The sequence below is a fragment of the Sus scrofa genome, chromosome 3 (genome assembly GCF_054392235.1).
Source record: "Sus scrofa isolate SSC_HxYL_T2T_F1_AM1 chromosome 3, Sscrofa_HxYL_maternal_Yorkshire_Landrace_v2.0, whole genome shotgun sequence".
In the NCBI taxonomy this organism is placed as follows: domain Eukaryota; kingdom Metazoa; phylum Chordata; class Mammalia; order Artiodactyla; family Suidae; genus Sus; species Sus scrofa.
The window spans coordinates 28,736,468-28,754,678 of record NC_139385.1 but is presented as its reverse complement, the minus strand read 5'-3'; the positions used below and the strand labels follow the sequence as shown (position 1 = coordinate 28,754,678).

At 48.5% G+C, this 18,211-nt stretch overlaps 1 protein-coding gene across 5 annotated transcripts in view; it reads left to right on the top strand.

The window, feature by feature from the left end:
• The window catches only part of SCNN1G (sodium channel epithelial 1 subunit gamma), a 35,453-nt gene that overhangs the window by 11,458 nt on the left and 5,784 nt on the right, over positions 1–18,211 (top strand). Inside the window, exons 6-10 of one of the 5 annotated variants that reach the window (XM_003124543.5) lie at positions 3,646–3,809; positions 15,011–15,109; positions 16,632–16,749; positions 17,881–17,959; positions 18,045–18,102. The exons of 1 other annotated variant lie outside the window; for it this stretch is intronic. In XM_003124543.5, coding sequence (XP_003124591.1) covers positions 3,646–3,809; positions 15,011–15,109; positions 16,632–16,749; positions 17,881–17,959; positions 18,045–18,102 — 518 coding nt within the window. Of the gene's footprint in view, positions 1–1,185; positions 2,004–3,645; positions 4,128–8,901; positions 10,239–15,010; positions 15,110–16,158; positions 16,750–17,880; positions 17,960–18,044; positions 18,103–18,211 lie in introns of those variants that run through there. 3 more of the 5 variants (XR_014840587.1, XR_014840586.1, XR_014840589.1) reach the window with 3 other exon arrangements.

Sequence of the window (18,211 nt, the reverse complement as noted above, 5' to 3'; positions counted from 1 at the left end):
GACACGCCGAACAGGAGATTAAGGGAGGCAAACACACCTTTATCTTGGTTAAGCTGACAGAGTCTAGAGGCCAAACCCAGCTCTGCCACTCACTGCAAGTTACTGCCCTTCGTCTATGAAGTGGGAATAATGGTATAGAAGGTAATTGAGAAGACCTAATTAAAATATGGAAAGCACTGGAGTTCCCGTCGTGGCTCAGTGGTTAACAAACCCGACTAGTATTCATGAGGATGCAGGTTCAATCCCTGGCTTTGCTCAGTGGGTTAAGGATCCGGCATTGTGGTGAGCTGTGGTGTAGGTCACAGATACAGTTTGGATCTGGTGTTGCTGTGGCTGTGATGTAGGCTGGAAGCTATAGCTCGGATTCATCCCCTAGCCTGGGAACCTCCACATGCCGCGGGTGCAGCCCTGAAAAGACAAAAGACGAGTAAAATAAAATAAAATAAAAGCCCTGAAGAAATAAAGACAAGTAGAATAAAATAAAATAGAATAAAAAATAAAATAAAATAAAATAAAATAAAATAAAATAGGGAAAGCACTTAGAATAAGACCTGAGACACACCGTGTTAGTTTGGTTGGGCTGCCAGAGCAAAATATTACGCACAGGCAGCTCAAACAACAGACGTGACTTTACTTCCCCACAGTTCTGCAGGCTGGAAATGCTTGATCCAGTTGCTGGTCAATTCAGTTTCTGGTGAGGAACTCTCTTGCTGGCTTGCAGTTGGCCCCCTTCTTTTTGGGTCTTCATGTGGCCTTTCTTCCTCTTCTTCTAAGAACACTAATCCTATGGGATTAAGGGCCCACCCTTATGACCTCATATAACCTTAATTACCTCCGTAGAGACTGTACCTCCAAATACAATCACTCAGATTAGGGCTTCAACATATGAATGGGGTTGGGCATGAAGAGACACAGGTTCCGTCATAACACCCGCTAAGCACACAGCAGGTGCTGATGGTGGTTGTCATTCCTCCCATTACCACCATTATTACTACTATTGTGGCTGCTACTATCATCACCACCAATAATACTAATACCATTATTGCTCCAGTATTAGTATTACTACTCCTCTACTCCTATGACTTTTTTTTTTTTTTTTTTGCTTTTTAGGACTGCACCTGCGGCATATGGAGAGTCCCAGGCTAGCGGTCGAATTGGAGCTACAGCCACCAGCCTGCACTCCAGCCACAGCAACTCAGGATCCGAGCCGCATCCGCAACCTACCCCACAGCTGGATCCATGACCCACTGAGCGAGGCCAGGGATCCAATCCACATCCTCATGGATGCTAGTCGGATTCATTTCTGCTGTGCCACAACGGGAACTCCTACTCCTATGACTTTTGTAGAGAAGGCAGGAACTCAACAGGTGTTAGCCTGGCTTTACCCACAAAAGGAATTCTTGAAAGGTCCCAAATTATTTGAACATGATTTGATGTACAGGTATGTTCCTACGGGAAAAGGCAAAGTCCAGTCATGGAGGAAAATCCACTGGGATTCCTTGCCTTCGTGACTGTGTAGCCTGTGTTCTGACCAAATCTGCAAGAAACCGTAATTCTGCTGCATGTGGGCTCTGTGACCTTGACCAAAATTGCGACCTCTGTATACTTGCACCCATTAAGTCTCGGAGACAGAGTTTTGAGGAAGAGAAAGAACAGTTTTATTGCTCTGCCAGGCAAAGGAGGACGCAGCAGGCTAGTGCCTCAAAACTAGGTCCTGGAGTTCCCATCATGGTTCAGTGGTTAACAAATCTGACTAGGAACCATGAGGTTGCAGGTTCGATCCCTGGTCTTGCTCAGTGGGTTAAGGATCCGGCCGTTGCCGTGAGCTGTGGTGTAAGTCGCAGACGTGGCTTGCATCCTGCGTTGCTGTGGCTGTGGTGTAGGCCAGTGGCTACAGCTCTGATTAGACCCCTAGCCTGGGAAGCTCCAAATGTCAAATGTCGCAGGTGTGGCCCTAAAAAAGACAAAAGACAAAAAAAAAAAAAAAAAAAAAAAAAAAAAAGAAAGAAAAGAAAAAACAACTCTCAAGATTCTCTTCTTTCAGCTCATATAGACCCTGCTCTGTAGCTCATTTGTTTATCACATGTTTATTGAGTCTCTTCTTGTGCCACGTCTTCTTCCAAGTCTTAGGGACATGGTGGTGAACAAGACAGGTGCCACCTCTGCTTTCAGGGAACTTGCATTTTGGTGAAGAGAGACAGATACCGAGTGGGTGAATAAGCACATAGACATTATCCAGTTATCAATCCTATGAAGAAAACAAAGCAGCACAAGGATAGAGAGAATGGCTAGGGTCAAGATGGGAGGGTCCAGAAAGACCTCAGTAAGGAGGATATTTAAAGATGAGAAGAGAGAGCTCCCGTGGTGGCTCAGCGGGTTATGAACCCGACTAGTATCCATAAGGACACAGGTTCAATTCCTGGCCCTGCTCTGTGGGTTAAGGATCTGGCGTTGCCATGAGCTGTGGTGTAGGTTATAGACGTGGCTCGGATCCCGTGTTGCTGGGGCTGTGACATAGGCTGGCAGCGGGAGCTCCAATCGGACCCCTAGCCTGGAAACTTCCATATGCTACAGGTGTGGCCCTGAAAACACAAACACACAAACAAAAATGAGAAGATACATGGTGCGGGGTCACGAAAGAGCATTGTGAGCCCTAGAAGGGACCAGGACCCCGAGGAGGAAATGGATTCGTTGCGCTCCAGAAACAGTGGGGGCCAGTGCGCTTGGAGCTTTGTGGGGAGAAGGAGAGTGGGATGAAGAGGGAGGCATCCTCTGAGCCCTCACAGCCACAGCCACGGTCAGGCGTCTGGACTTTATTCGATAGCATTCCCGCGTATGCCACTGAAGGGTTTGGGGCAAAGAAGTGACCTGATCTGTGTCCCCATTTTAAAAGGTCCCTCTGGCAGCTGGGCGCAGAATAGACTGCAGGGGTGAGAGGGGCGCAGAGAGAGAAGTTAGGTCAGCTGTCAGATTCACCATGAGTGTCTCTCCCTGAGGGCTTAAGTGGCCACATGGATGCCCAGCAGACCTCCCCTTCCCAAAGAGCCACGTGGAGGTTCGGGTCTGGAGCAGGAGAGCCATTTTCCTTATGCTTCGCAAAACTGTTGTAGTGAGAAAAGAAACAAATTCATGGACGTGGGGAGAACAGATGTGTGGGTACCAAGGGGGAGGGGAGGGAGTGGGGTGGACGGGGAGTTTGGGGTTGGCAGAGGCAAACTCTTGCATTTGGAGCGGATAAGCAGTGAGATCCTGCTGTGTAGCACACGGAACTCGATCTAGTCCCTTGTGATGGAACACGATGGAGGATAAAGTGAGGAAAAGAATGTCTATTGTAACTGAGTCACTTCGCTGTACAGTAGAAATTGACATTGTCAAGCAACGATCATTAAAAATTAAAAAAGAAAACAAAACCCTGCAGTAGTGACCCTGCTTCTGAGCCCCTCTTGTGTGCTAAGCCCTGAGGACAGAGCAGCGAATAAGTCGGGGTCGGGCTCCCCTCCCGGAGCTGCTAGGGACCCCTGTCTACCTGTCACTTGTGGGGAATGCCTGGGTTCTTGGTTTGGGGACTTCTGGAGCAGTGGGAGAGGTAGGCTCCCACCAGTGTTCTCCTGGCCTTTGACCACAGCACGTCGCCTTTCCTTCCAGGGCTGCAGGTCATCCTGTACGTAAACGAAGAGGAGTATAACCCCTTCCTGGTGTCCTCCACGGGGGCTAAGGTGATTGTCCATCGGCAGGATGAATACCCCTTCATCGAGGACGTGGGGACGGAGATCGAGACGGCCATGGCCACCTCCATAGGGATGCACCTGGTAAGAGAATATTCTGATTTTGTCGGCTTGGCGAGGAAGACGGGTCCCCCCACCCCCACCCCGAACCCAACCCCTGCCCCAAGGATAACCACTGAGGTGCAGTTTATGGAAAAGGGTATCAGTTTCAAAAGAAAGCATGGGGAGTTCCCGTTGTTGCGCAGTGTAAACGAACCCGACTAGTATCCATGAGGATGCGGGTTCAATCCCTGGCCAGTGGGTTAAGGATCCAGCGTTGCCGTGAGCTACGGTATGGGTTGCAGGCTTGGCTGGGATCCCGCATTGCTGTGGCTGTGACTGTGGTTGTGGCCAGCAGCTGTAGCTCCAATTCTACCCCTGACCTGGAAACGTCCATGTGCCTCAGGTGCAGCCCTTAAAGGCAAAAAGTAATAATAATAATAATAATAATAAGCATGTCCTGTATTGTCCAATGGTCATTCTGGTAGTTTCACTGAAGACTATCTTTGTACCTTCTGTGTGGATGAACAAGGATAGGACACCATTCTGGCTAAGAATTGAAGACACCTTCCTTGTTCCAGAGACAGACATCAGCAATGATGGAACCCGTGCAGGAAGCAAGGCCGTCAGACACTATGTATTTGTCAGTAATATAAATAGAGCAGATGAACATCTTTCTTTCTGGGCCACCTAGAGGCCTATGGGACACGTAAGCTGCTACTTAAAGGCTATTGGAGGAGTTCCCATCATGGCTCAGTGGGTAACGAATCCAACTAGGAACCATGAGGTTGCGGGTTCGATCCCTGACCTTGCTCAGTGGGTTGAGGATCTGGCGTTGCCATGAGCTGTGGGGTAGGTTGCAGACTTGGCTCGGGTCCTGCGTTGCTGTGGCTGTGGTGTAGGCCGGCGGCTGTAGCTCTGATGAGACTCCTAGCCTGGGAACCTCCAGATGCCGTGGGTGTGGCCCTAGAAAAGGCAAAAAGACAAAAAAAAAAAAAAAAAAAAAAGACTATTGGAAAGTCACTGGGCCATCAAAGGTCTATTGCTATTTCCATCAGTTTCGCACCATTTACGGAGAACCCCCTTCTCTCTCAAGTCTTTGACTTTCTCTGACTTCACTGAGTGTTGAGAATACTCATACCTGTTCACAGAAGCACATCAGAGCTGCAGATGCCAGCCCCTGGGTAGCCATGCCCAAGGGAAGCTGAAGGGCAGGGTCAGGAGTGTGCCCGGATGCCCCTGGCCATGCCACTGCTTGTACAGTTCTCTTGTTATGGCAGTATCTCTCCCTCCCTCTCTCTATCTCTCTTTCTCCCTCTCCCCCTCTCCCCCTCCCTCTCTCTAATAGAATAACTATTAAGTACTTCTTTAAAGGGAGTATATGCATAAAGTAAAAAGCCCAACCATACCCAGGAGCTTACCGTACAGATGTATCTCGCTTCTATCCTTGACCTCTGCTCCCCTCTTTCCTCTCCATGGAGACCATTGCCGTTGCTTCTGGGTCCTGGCAGGGCTGTTATAGTCTTCTTCATGCATGTGATTTAGGTGTAAGCCTGTCTCCTTTTATGCAAATTCTCGAAGTTCCCTGGGGGCTCAGTGGATGAAGGATTCAGTGTTGTCACTGCTGTGGGTCAGTTGCTGGTTTGGTTCCTAGCCCCGGAACTTCCACATGCCATGGGTGCAGCCAAGAAAACATACCTTTCTGTTCCATTTTTCACTTGACGCTATAGCTTGGAAATAGTTCCATATCCATGCACACAGATTCTGCCTCCTTCTTCTTAAAGACCCATAATATTCCATTGCATGGATAAGTTATTGGAGCAATTCCCTGTTGATGGACTTGCAGTTGTTTCCAGGTACAACTAAAAGCAATGGCATGATAGCATGTGTATGCATCTGATTACTTCCTAGAAGTCTATCAGACAGTATATGTATTAGCCAAATTCCCTTCCAGTGAGGTTGTACCAACATGGGTATTAGCCAGTTTTTAATCTTAGCTAATCTGTCAAGAGAACAATGCTATTGGCTGTAATTTTCGTTGACAGTTATTCTTAGTGGCATTTTTGCACTGTTGGTGGAGGGAAAAAAATCTTGTAGACTCTTTGTTCGTACCTTTGTTGACATCCAACCTTAATGTCCCAGATTAAACTTCTCAGCCTTCATCCCTCACCCATTTGTCCTCCAGAGCAGTGGTTTTCAAACTGGGTTGATCATTAGATTCAGATCTAAGAGATGAGCCCCAGGATCTGTATTTTTACCAAACTCCAGCAGTCATTCCAAGAGGCCACAATCTCAGGAACCTCAGCTATAGAAACTTGAATAGTTCAGAATGAAAAGAAGAGTGTGTCTTCCCAAGAGAAAGTCAAGTTAGAATGACACAAAAGCTTTAGCGCAGCCTTAAGTGATGGCTTCAACATGAGTTGTATCAATCCATTATCTATCCATTCAACAAGCATTTTCTGAGCACTTCCTGTGGGCTAGATACTGGAGCTACATCAGTATCCCCAGGACGGTCCCGGTCCTATTAGAACTTAGGGTCTAGAAGAAGAAATCAATAACAAACAAAAAAATCACACGGATGATTAACTATATTCATCATAGATGCTAAGAAGGAGAAATACAGGATGCCTGAGAGCATATCACAGGGATGTCTGATTTAGGGATTTTTATGGGGGAAAGTGGGGATTCAAGGAGTGCTTTCCAGAGTTCCCGTCGTGGCTCAGTGGGTAACGAATCCATCTAGGAACCATGAGGTTGCAGGTTCGATCCCTGGCCTCGCTCAGTGGGTTTGGGATCTGGCGTCGCCGTGAGCTGTGGTGTAGGTCACAGACGTGGCTTGGATCCCGAGTTGCTGTGGCTGTTGTGTAGACTGGCGGCTACAGCTCCAATTCGAGCCCTAGCTGGGAACTTCCATATGCCGCAGGTGTGGCCCTCAAAAGACGAAAAGACAAAAAGACAAAAACAAAAAACAAAAAAACCCCTTCGGGGTACTACTTAAGGTGCTGGGTCTCTGATTTCTCTGTTCACCAGCAGATTAGAAAGCTCCCAGATCAGAATAATGAACATTTTGATTCATCATTTCCCAGGGAGTATTTGTGTTCGTGTGTGTGTTTTGTTTGTTTGTTTGCTTTTTAGGGCCACACTCGAGGCACCTGGAAGCTCCCAGGCTAGGGGGCAAATCAGAGCTACAGCTGCCAGCCTACGCCACAGCCACAGCAACTCGGGATCCAAGCCGTGTCTGTGACCTACATCACAGCTCAGGGCAACCCTGGATCCTTAATCCACTGAGTGAGGCCAGGGATCGAACCTGCCTCCTCGTGGTTCCCAGTCAGGTTTGTTAACCATTGAGCCATGAAAGGAACTCCCTCCAGGCAGTCTTGTCCCTTGAAGAAGCCCTAGAGATTTATAGCACATTCTTTTTTTTTTTTAATTTTATTACAGTGTAGTTGATTTCCAACATTCTGTCCATTTCTGCTGTACAGCAAAGTGACTCAGTCATACATATACACACATTCTTTCTCTCATATTACTTCCATCCTGTTCTGTCACAAGGGATTGGATATGCACTCTACAGCAGGACCTCATTGCTTATCCACTTCAGATGCAATAGTCTGCAGCCACTAACCCCCAACTCCCAGTGCATCCCGCTCCCTCCCCCTTCCCCCCTGGCAACCACAAGTCTACGTCTGTGAGTTTATTTCTGTTTTCCAGATAGGTTCATTTGTGCCGTGTTTTAGATTCCGCATATAAGTGATGTGATATGGTATTTGTCTTTCTCTTTCGGATACAGCGCCTTCTTACTTTATCCTGTTGCCCTCTCTTGCCTCTCCCAGGGTCTGCAAACTTAGAGCTGGGGAAAGTCTAAGAACTAAGGAATTGTCCTCTGGTTTTCCTCCCTGAGCTTAGAAATACCCATCACATTGTTAAGCAAATGCCCTTTAGCAATGAAAGGCAAACAAAGACAGGGGTAGGTTCTCTGCTGCACCTACTTTGAGAGACACAGAGTCAAAGCCACAGAGCACAGCAGGCGGCCCTAGTTCTGATTTATGAGCATTTAAAACAATAAAAAAAAAAAATAAGAATTACTGAGAGGTCACCAAGGGGTCACTAAGAATAGATCCAAACAAACTAGACTGCCTTCCTTTCTTATTTATTTTTTATGCAGTTATTTATTTATTTGTGATAGGCCTGTTAAACTCGTAGACTCCGTTGGTTAGGCAGTTGGTTAACAAATCGTTTTCATTCATGGAGGGACTGGGTGTCCAAAGCATTGGCTCTTCAGAGATGGATACAACAGATCATCTGCCTTCAAAGGTTAACCCTTAAGAGGAGAGGATAGGGACCTCCCATCATGGCTCAGCGGTCATGAATCTAACTGGTATCCGTGAGTATGTGAGTTCGATCCCTGGCCCCTCTCAGTGCGTTAAGGATCCAGTGCCGCGGTGAGCTGTGGTGCAGGTTGCAGAAGTGGCTCAGATTTGGCATTGTTGTGGCTGTGGTGTAGGCCGGCAGCTGTAGCTTCAATTTGACTCATAACCTGGGATCTCCTATATGCCATGGATGTGGGCTTAAAAAGACAAAATAAATAAATAAATAAAATAAAGAGGAAGAGAGGATAATACACTTTTGCAATACAAGCCCAGGCTCTGTGGGAACAGGGACCTTCTATGTCTTGTTCCCAGGGTTACTTCTTAGAACATAGTGGATCCTAGGTAAATATTGTTGACTGGCTGGATAGATGGACGGAAGGTTGGGAGCTTAGACAGAAGCCATCAGTGAAGACTTTCTAGATCATGAATTCTTAAAGGACAAGTGTCAGGCAGAGAGTATCAGGAAGGGCTAGTCCAGACCAAGGACATAACAATTACAAAGAGGTCGCAGAAAAGATTTGAAGCCATGTAGTGAATCCTGTTGAGAAACCCCTCTGTCTGAAATGCAATCAAGATACTAGAGACAGGAGTTCCCGTCACCCGCTCAGTGGTTAACGAATCTGAATAGGAACCATGAGGTGGCGGGTTCGATCCCTGGCCTTGCTCAGTGGGTTGAGGATCCGGCATTGCTGTGAGCTGTGGTGTAGGTTGCAGATGCGGCTCAGATCCCGCGTGGCTGTAGCTCTGGTGTAGGCTGGTGGCTACAGCTCCAATTCGACCCCTAGCCTGGGAACCTCCATCTGCTGCGGGAGCGGCCCTAGAAAAGACAAAAGACAGAAAAACAAAACAAAACAAAACAAAACAAAAAAAAAACGATGAGACCCTAGCAGAGGCAATGGCTATTGAGGATGAGTAGACGTGTACAGATTTGAAAGATACTACAGGTGGAAGCAACAGGGCTGGACAACCAAGGTCCTTGAGGAAAGGCCAGAGGAAGTTGATATGTAGGCTCTGGCTTGAGCAGTGTGTTGGACGGAGGGGGCAGGCTCTGAATTAGGGACCACAAGAAGCAGCGAAGGTTTAGGGGAGAAGATAGACACTTCGGTTTGGGACATGCCCAAGCCGTTGTGCCTTTGGGAAACCAAAGTGAAAATGTGGAGGAAGTCGATGTTTTGAACTTAGAGCTCAGGAGAAAAATCAGGGGGTGGGGCCGGGGAGTCGCATCCAGCGTAATTCTAGACTTGGACATAAATGCTGTCACCCAAGGCCTGAGACCATGCAAATGTTTTAAGGGCTGAGCAGAAAGGAACGGGAGAGACAAAGACAGCAAAGCAGCCACAAAAGCCGCAAAGGGTTGGTGTCCGATACACGAAGAGAGGTTCAAGGAAGGTATTAGCTAGAGGGCCACATGCCATGGAGAGGTCAGGCACGATAAAGGGTGGAAGCTGTTTTCTGGGTCTGGTGATCATGAGGTCACCAGTTCTTTGCCAGAGCAGTTTTCAGTGGAACAGAAACCGAAGTACAATGGGTTGGATCATGAATGGGAGAGGAGGAAGCAGACTAGGTAGACAGGTCACCCAAGGGCAGTGTGGAGCCAGGCCCTGGAGAGAGGGGCGAGACTTCCCTGTCATTGCAAACCCTATGATTTTATCTTATAGCGTGTTTTATCTTTAAACATGCTTCTTTAAAGCATGCTTATCTTACATTTTTATCTTAAAGCACAGCGCCCATTTCTTCTCCCACATATCTGCAAATAGGGATTTCAGGGCTCAGACTCCTGGAGCCAGACAGTGAGGACCCAGATCCCAGCTTTGTGCTTTGGTTGTGTGGTCTCTGCCTCAGTGACCTCATCTGCAAAATGGGATGGGCTGCTGAGAATTCAATGAGTGAATTCGTAGGAAACCCTGAAAACTGTGCCTGGCATGTAACTAACGCGTGCGCTCCAAAATACTGCCTATGGAGATATCTTAGAAAGAGATGGGACGGAAAGGAAAATAAGTTTGAAGCAAATAGAAGGGTTGGGGAAGGTTTTTCTCCTCCATTGTGACATCTCCCCCTGCCCCTTCTTTATGAGTGAGACACTGATCTCTTCCACATAGTATAGGAAAGAGTACCGATTATGTGCCGGACGTGTTGCAAGTATCTCTCCCAGTTTGTGCTTTCACTTTAGTTTTCATTGTGCTCCTTTTTTCACATGTAACAACATCAAATGTTTACATCGTCTAAATCTTTGTTTTCTTCTTTAGTCATTGTGTTTGAGGACTTTCCGTCCTTGAGATCAGATACGGTGTAGAGTTTCCTCCCAGTTATTTTGTTATTTCATTTAATACTTTAACCCCCTAGAATGTTCTTTTTTTGTTTTTTCTGCGAGATATGAAATAGAGATAAGAATTTATTACTTCCTCCAAATTGTTAACAGATAGTCCTTACTTCATATAGTAATTCCTTTTTTCCTCCATTGATGAGAAACAGAAGCTTTATCGTGCACAAATAATTTTTTAATTGATTACAATGAAAAAAGAAAAACCAAAACAGAACCAAAGGCCAAAAAAGTTGAACCACATGAAATTCCACCTGGGGCCTCCTGCAGTCGCCTGGTCTTTCCCCTGGCACTGTTCATGCCTTTAAAGAGGTGAGCTAAGGACTCCTGTGCAATTGCCATCCTCCCCAGGATTCGCAGAAAGAAGCAGATAGGACCTGGTTTGATAAAATGAGTCCTGTTCCTTCGCACATACCCACATACCATACATATGCACACATACACCTAATCACAACTACACGTAGCTGTGCATGCACACACAGCACACACATATCTATCTGTCTATCCATCTATCCATCCATCTAAACTGCACACACTCTCACACACATATACATATATATCCATTCTCATTTGTGTGTACCTAGGGGTCCAGGCAGAAGCCAAAATGTTTCTCCACCCTAGATCAGCAGTTCTTCTTCTTCGTCTTCATCTTCGTCTTTGTCTTCGTCGTCTTCGTTGTCTTCTTCGTCTTCGTCTTCTTCTTCTTCTTCTCTTTGTCTTTTTATGGCTGCACCCAAGGCATATGAAAGTTCCCAGGCTAGCGGTTGAATCAGAGCTGTAGCTTCCAGTCTACACCACAGCCATAGCAACGCGGGATCCGAGCCACGTCTGCAGCTTACACCACAGCTCACAGCAATGCCAGATCCTTTGCCCACTGAGCGAGCCCAGGGATTGAACCCAAGTCCTCATGGACATTAGTCGGGTTTGTTACCACTGAGCCGCAACAGGAACTCCAGATCAGCAGTTTGGAAAGGGTGACGGTGAAGTTGGAGAGTGAAAGGAAGAGGGGATTGAGAGAGAGAGGCAGAGACAGAGAGAGTGCCAGGACTCTGCCCAAGTTCATCCAGCCAAGGCTTTAAGAAGCCAAAGACCTCTGTTCTAGTCTGTGAAGGCCATTGGCCCCATCTGCCCCAGCCCCAGTTGCTTCAGGAGGCAACCAGAATAACCCAGGAGCTCTGAATTTGATAAACATCATTTCAGACTAAAGAGTCATTGAGTACTCAAAAAGCATAAAAATCGGACTATGACTTGTCACAATCAGTTTCCTGGAAGTGGTCCATGGGCTGGTTCTTGAAGCAGAGGGAGCCCCAGCCACCTTAGCTAGCTGCCTAGGGCTTACCTGCTTACCTGTCAGACCCTCTCACCTAAATGCCAGGGTTTTGTGTTTTGCCCATAGCTAACACTCTAGGACAGCTTAGCAGGACCTCGGAGCTCCAAGGCACATCTGACCAGAGAGCCTGCTGCTGGGAGAAGCTTAAGGGTAGCACTGAACCCAGGTGCCCTTGAGGGAGGCCACTGCTTGGCATCTTTGTGCCCAGTTCCCAGCCCAGCCCTGGCATGTACTAGAGGCTCTAAAGCTATTCGCTACCCAGCTCTTAGAAGAATGAAGTCAGCCTGTTTATTCTGTACAGAAAGACACGCGCTCCTTCTTATTAGCGAGAAGGGGAGATGGCAGGGCAAAGGGCATGTGTGAGTCTATGTCTGTCTGCCTGAGATCGGGATCTGACTTGTTGCAGTGTGTACCCTAGAGAAGAGGTTAATCAGACTTTTCTCTCTGTTTCTTCTGTTTAAATTTTTTTTTTTTTTTTTTTTTTTTTTTTTTGGGCAGCGCCCATGGCATATGGTGGTTCCCAGGCTAGGGGTCGAATGGGAGCTACAGCTGCCAGCCTACACCACAGCCACAGCCACAGCCACAGCAATGTGGGATCTGAGCCAAGTCTGTGACCTACACCGCAGCTCATGGCAACACCACATCCTTAACCCACTGAGCGAGGCCAGGGATCGAACCCTCAACCTCATGGTTCCTGGTCAGATTTGTTTCCGCTGTGCCAGGATGGGAACTCCAATTTCTCTTTCTTTCTTTCTTTCTTTCTTTCTTTCTTTCTTTCTTTCTTTCTTTCTTTCTTTCTTTCTTTCCTTTCTTTCTTTCCTTCTCTCTTTCTCTCTTTCTTTCTCTCTTTCTCTCTCTCTCTCTTTCTTTCTTTCTGTTTAAATGTTTTCAAATGAGCACTATCTATTGCCCTGGCGGGTATTTGCAATTGACTGAGGGATCAGCAGATACATTTCAAGCAGAGACGATAGCCATTTGGCATGTCTGCCGTTTCTACCTGTGCCAAACACCTTGATTCCTTTCTCCACAGTTATCTTTCTCTCTATCCAGCCACTCTTCAAAGAAAAAAAAAATTTCTTACCTCCCATAAATCTGCCATCCATTTGCCCTTTACCCTCCCCAATCTCAAGAAAAGCAAAAGTTTGCACGCATGCGCTCACACCCACACACACACACACACACTCCGGTCACAATTTATCTTCTTATTACTCCCCCGTAGGACATACTATGCTTTTCTTTCTTAATTAGCTTATCTGGATTATTTATTTGCAGTTACAAATATTAAGCTAGAGCCAAACTCAATAAGCCATAATAAAACATCATTTTTTTTTGGCAAGAAATAGATTTATTAAGATAGGAAGCTTGTGAGGGATGCAAGTGGCAGGTGAAGAGTCTCTGCCAATAAAACATAATTTAATAAGGCTTTTGAATAGTGAATTATGATGCTCTGACTTCCTTGGATCCGGGTACCATGCTACTCTGCTGGCCATTCCTTGGTCTTTTCTAAGAAAGTGCATTGTTCCAAGTCAGCTTCTGGGGCCAGAAAACAAGAGGGTAGGAAATGAGTTCTTAGCCGGGACAAGAATCCCATGCAGCACAGTCACTGCTCGTCTTTCTAGCCCCTCCTGCCCCCGCCCCACCACCACTTGCCTTGCTACCATTCTGTTTTTTCTTTTCTTTTCTTTTTAGGGCTGCACGCACGGCATATGGAGGTTCCCAGGCTAAGGGTCTAATCAGAGCTGCAGCTGCTGGCCTACACCCCAGCCACAGCAATGCGGGATCAGAACCGCATCTGCAACCTACCCCACAGCTCATGGCAATGCCAGATCCTTAACCCACGGAGCGAGGCCAGGGATCGAACCTGCAACCTCATGGTTCCTAATCAGGTTCGTTGCCCTGAGCCACGATGGAAACTCCCCTCACCACCATTCTGTGCACCAAATCCAAACCCAAATTTCTCAGTACAGTGTTGGAGGCCAGCATGATCAGGATTTGGGTCCCTCTCTGACTTCATCTCCAGTGACTGTTTTCCTGTTATGGGCTTCCAGCCACCCTGCCCCCCCATCCCCTCCAGCCTTGCTGCTCCCTCTGCCTAAGCCTCCTTCTCCACCTCTTGGCAAGTCCAGCTCTTTCTGGCCATTCCATGTAGAGCCAACCTTTTTCTCAAAGACAGCTTCCCTAATCACCTTGGGAAAGACTGTCCCCTCCTCGCAATTCCTCCAGGCTCTCTAGCAAGTTTCATTGACCACTATCAAAAATTATTCCTAAAAAGCAATAATAATAAAAATAATAATAATAATTATCCCAGGAGTTCTTGTCATGGCTCAGCGGTAACGAACCCGACTAGGATCCATGAGGATGCAGGTTCCATCTCTGACCTCACTCAGTGGGTTAAGGATCCGACATTGCATTGCCATGAGCTGTGGTGTAGGTCGCAGACTCCACTCAGATCTGGCATTGCTGTGGCTGTGGCAGAGGCCGGCAATTGCAGCTCTGACTTGACCCCTAAGCTGGGAACTTCTATATGCCACAGGTGCGGCCCTAAAAAAGACCAAAAAAAAAAAAAAATCCCAAATCGGAGTTCTCTTGTAACACAGTGGGTTAAGGATCCAGCATTGTCACTGCTGTGGCTTGGATTCAATCCCTGGCCCAGGAACTTTCACACGCTGTGGACACAGCCAAAAGAAAATTGTCCAAAATTGTTTACATATTCGCTATTGACCGTCTATCTACCCCACTAGAATGTGAGCTCCACGAGAGCAGGGAACTTGGCTTTTTCGATCATTGTGGATTCCACAGTGCCTAGGATAGCACCAGCTGCCTAGAAGGTACTCAGTAAATATTGGTTAAATCAGGAGTTCCCATCACGGCTCAGCAGTTAACAACCCTGACTAGCATCCATGAGGATGCAGGTTCGATCCCTGGCCTTGCTCAGTGGGTTAAGGCTCTGGTATTGCCGTGAGCCGTGGTGTAGGTCGCAGACGCGGTTCGGATCCTGCATTGCTGTGGCTGTGGGATAGGCCGGCAGCTACAGCTCCCATTTGACCCCTAACCTGCAAACCTCCATATGCGGTGGGTGCAGCCCTAAAAAAGACAAAAAGGCCAAAAAACATTATTGATTAAATCCATGACGGGGTGGCTGCTTAGCTCCTGGAAGCCGCAAGCATTGCTCGCTGCCTGGGTCCTGGGGGCGGGCAGGGCTGAACACATGCTGCTATGATTACAGACGGAGTCCTTCAAGCTGGGCGAACCCTACAGCCAGTGCACAGAGGATGGGAGCGACGTGCCCGTTGAGAACATCTACGGCGCTGCCTACTCCCTGCAGGTACAGGCTGGAGGTGGCACTCAGCCCCGGGTTGTGGTCTGGACCCAGGAGACAAAGTTATATGTAAGCTCGGGTGTGTCTGGGACACGTGACACAGTGCGGGTGTGTCTGGCACTGGGGCGAGAATCCTGGGGTTCATCCAAGGACCTCAAGAGCAAATGATGCTGGCTGGTTCCTCTTCCATCCACCTGTAACCAGAGCTTAGTGGATTCACCGAGGTTTGCATGGAACAGAATGTACAGCTGAGACGGGCCAGCTTCTTAAATGAGGCTTGGCGAGGGAGGGACAGGAGGAAGCCCTGGTGGGGGGTTGGGGGGGGGCACTGGCTGAGGGGTCAAGAGCTTGGCTCCCAGCCCCACAGGTGCCCTTCACCGCTGATGGCTTTGGGCAAGTTGCGTCATCCTCAGCTGTCACGAGGTGGGGTTTGGACTGGATCAGGGGCTGCTAACTGGCATATCTCAGGCCCCTTCCACCCTGCTCGCCTGGTTTTTCTGGATGGTGTTTAAAAGTCAGGGAATTTCACAAGAAAACCCAGATTTCTAGCTTCTCTTGAAAAACAAGATCTGGCAACATTGGGCCCATATGCCTACAGGATAAACAGTGAGTGGAGTGGCCTCATTAAACAAGGTGTATTTTCTGGTGGCCTCCGGTCCCCAACACTCGGTAGGTGTCTTACCTACATCAACCCTTGGGTGTGCTCAGCTCTTATGACTTGTCTCATGTTCTGGGAGGCTGCGTGTCACCTCCCACCAGGATACTGAGAGAGCAGTGAGAATCATCTCAGCAGAATAAAAGGACCAGGTGCCCTCTGCCCGCACTGAGTCCTAGAGCTTCCATCAGAGCTGAGCCAAGTGCATTGGTAGAGACACTAAATGAAAAGAGACTTGTAGTCCGAGAATGCCTGCTTGTAAGAAAGAGCAAAACAATCAGGAGTTCCCATCGTGGCTCAGTGGTTAACAAATCCGACGAGGAACCATGAGGTTGTGGGTTCGATCCCTGGCCTTGCTCAGTGGGTTAAGGATCTGGCATTGCCGTGAGCTGTGGTGTAGGTCGCAGATGTGGCTCGGATCCCGAGTTGCTGTGGCTGTGGTGGAAGCTGGTGGCTACAGTTCCGATTAGACCCCTAGCCTGGGAACCTCCATATGCCATGGGTGCAGCCCTAAAAAGACAAAAGAAAGAAAAAAAAAAAAAGGACTATTTGTTTCTCCCTGGTTTTTGGCACTTGGTCCTATTTTCCCACGGACCTCTGTGTCAGCACTCACACGATAAAGAATGACCACCTTAACCTCAGCTCCAGCCCACCCTGGCCCTCCGCATCTCTGTTTAATTTCCCCATCAAGGGTCTAGCTTTGTCCCTTTGGAGTCAGGGGACCACACCCCAAGCCCAGTCGGCGGTGATGTGCTGGGCAAATTTATGCCGTCTGCCAAGGCTGAGGGAGGCTGACTGTCTGACAGAGGGAACGAGGGAGGGAGGCAACCACGTGCAAGGAAGTGAAGGGAATTCCTGGGTCTTGTCTTTCAGATCTGCCTTAACTCATGCTTCCAGGCCAAGATGGTGGAGAAATGTGGGTGCGCCCAGTACAGTAAGCCTCTGCCTCCGCCAGCCAACTACTGCAATTACCAGCAGCACCCCAACTGGAGTGAGTGCGCGACCCATTCCCCCCCACCCCCAACACACCCCAGGAGCAGGGGCAGCCCAGCTCTGACAATAGCCAAGGCGCTCCCAGGACCCCACCCCTATTGGGTGGGTATTGGTAAGAGAGATACTCCTATTGTGAGTTTCACTCCTATTGTGAAGCATGGCTGGAGCTATATATATATATATTTTTTTTTTTTTTTCTCTCTTTTTAGGGCCACACCGGCAGCCTATGGAAGTCCCCAGGCTAGGGGTCAAACAGGAGCTACAGCTGCCAGCCCACACCACCGTCACAGCAACGCAGGATCCGAGCCGCACCTGTGAACTACACCACAGCTCATGGCAATGCCGGATCCTTAACCCACTGAGCGAGGCCAGGGATCGAACCTGAGTCCTCCTGGATACTAGTCAGATTCGCTTCTGCTGAGCCACGACGGGAACTCCTGGAGTTATCCTTTCTAATTAAGGACCAAATTTGGAGTTCCTGTCGTGGCTACGTGGTTAATGAATCAGACTAGGAACCATGAGGTTGCGGGTTCGATCTCTGGCCTCGCTCAGTGGGTTAAGGATCCGGCGTTGCCGTGAGCTGTGGTGTAGGTCGAAGACATGGCTGGGATCTCGTGTTGCTATGGTTGTGGGTAGGCTGGCGGCTACAGCTCCGATTAGGACCCTAGTCTGGGAACTTCCATATGCCATGGGTGTGGCCCTAGAAAAAGGCAAAAAAAGACAAAAAAAAACCAAAAAGAACCAAATGCTACACCCCAGCTTGTGCTAAGAACATGACCTCCATCTGTCAACTCTAGGAGGCGGAAACGATTGTTGGTACCCTTTCACCAAACGGTTCACTGAGGCTCAGAAAGGTCAAGCAACTTGCCCAAGGTCACACAGCCAGGGAGCAAGAAAGCCCAAAGCAAGAGCAGCCCACCTGCCCCTCCAACCCAACTCATGTTGTTAACCATTGGCCACCTACTGTCTCTCAAAAATCTCAAGGCAGCAATTGTTTCCAGAGACCTAGTGTTTGTAGAGAGTGGAAGGTGAACTCATTCAAAGGAGTCTCTGGGGGCACCGTTTAGAAATCCCTAGGAAGGGCTCTGTGGCCCCCAAACTCAATGCCACCCTCCATCTTGTCCCCCAGTGTACTGCTACTACCAACTGTCCCAGGCCTTTGTACGGGAAGAGCTGGGTTGCCAGTCTGTGTGCAAGGAAGCCTGCAGGTGAGTGGACCTGGAGGGGCGGGACGAGCAGAGCTGGGCTGCGCCGGGCCGCCCACCCTCACTCCACGTGCCCCTCTCTACTTAGCTTCAAGGAGTGGACACTGACCACCAGCCTGGCGCAATGGCCATCAGAGGTTTCCGAGGTAAGTCCTCTGCCCCATCTCCCCCCTGGGAGCCCTCGGCCTGGAGCCTGATGTCCTGGCTCTGTCCTCTGGCCTCAGGGATGACTCACAGGCGAGACCCGGTCCAGGG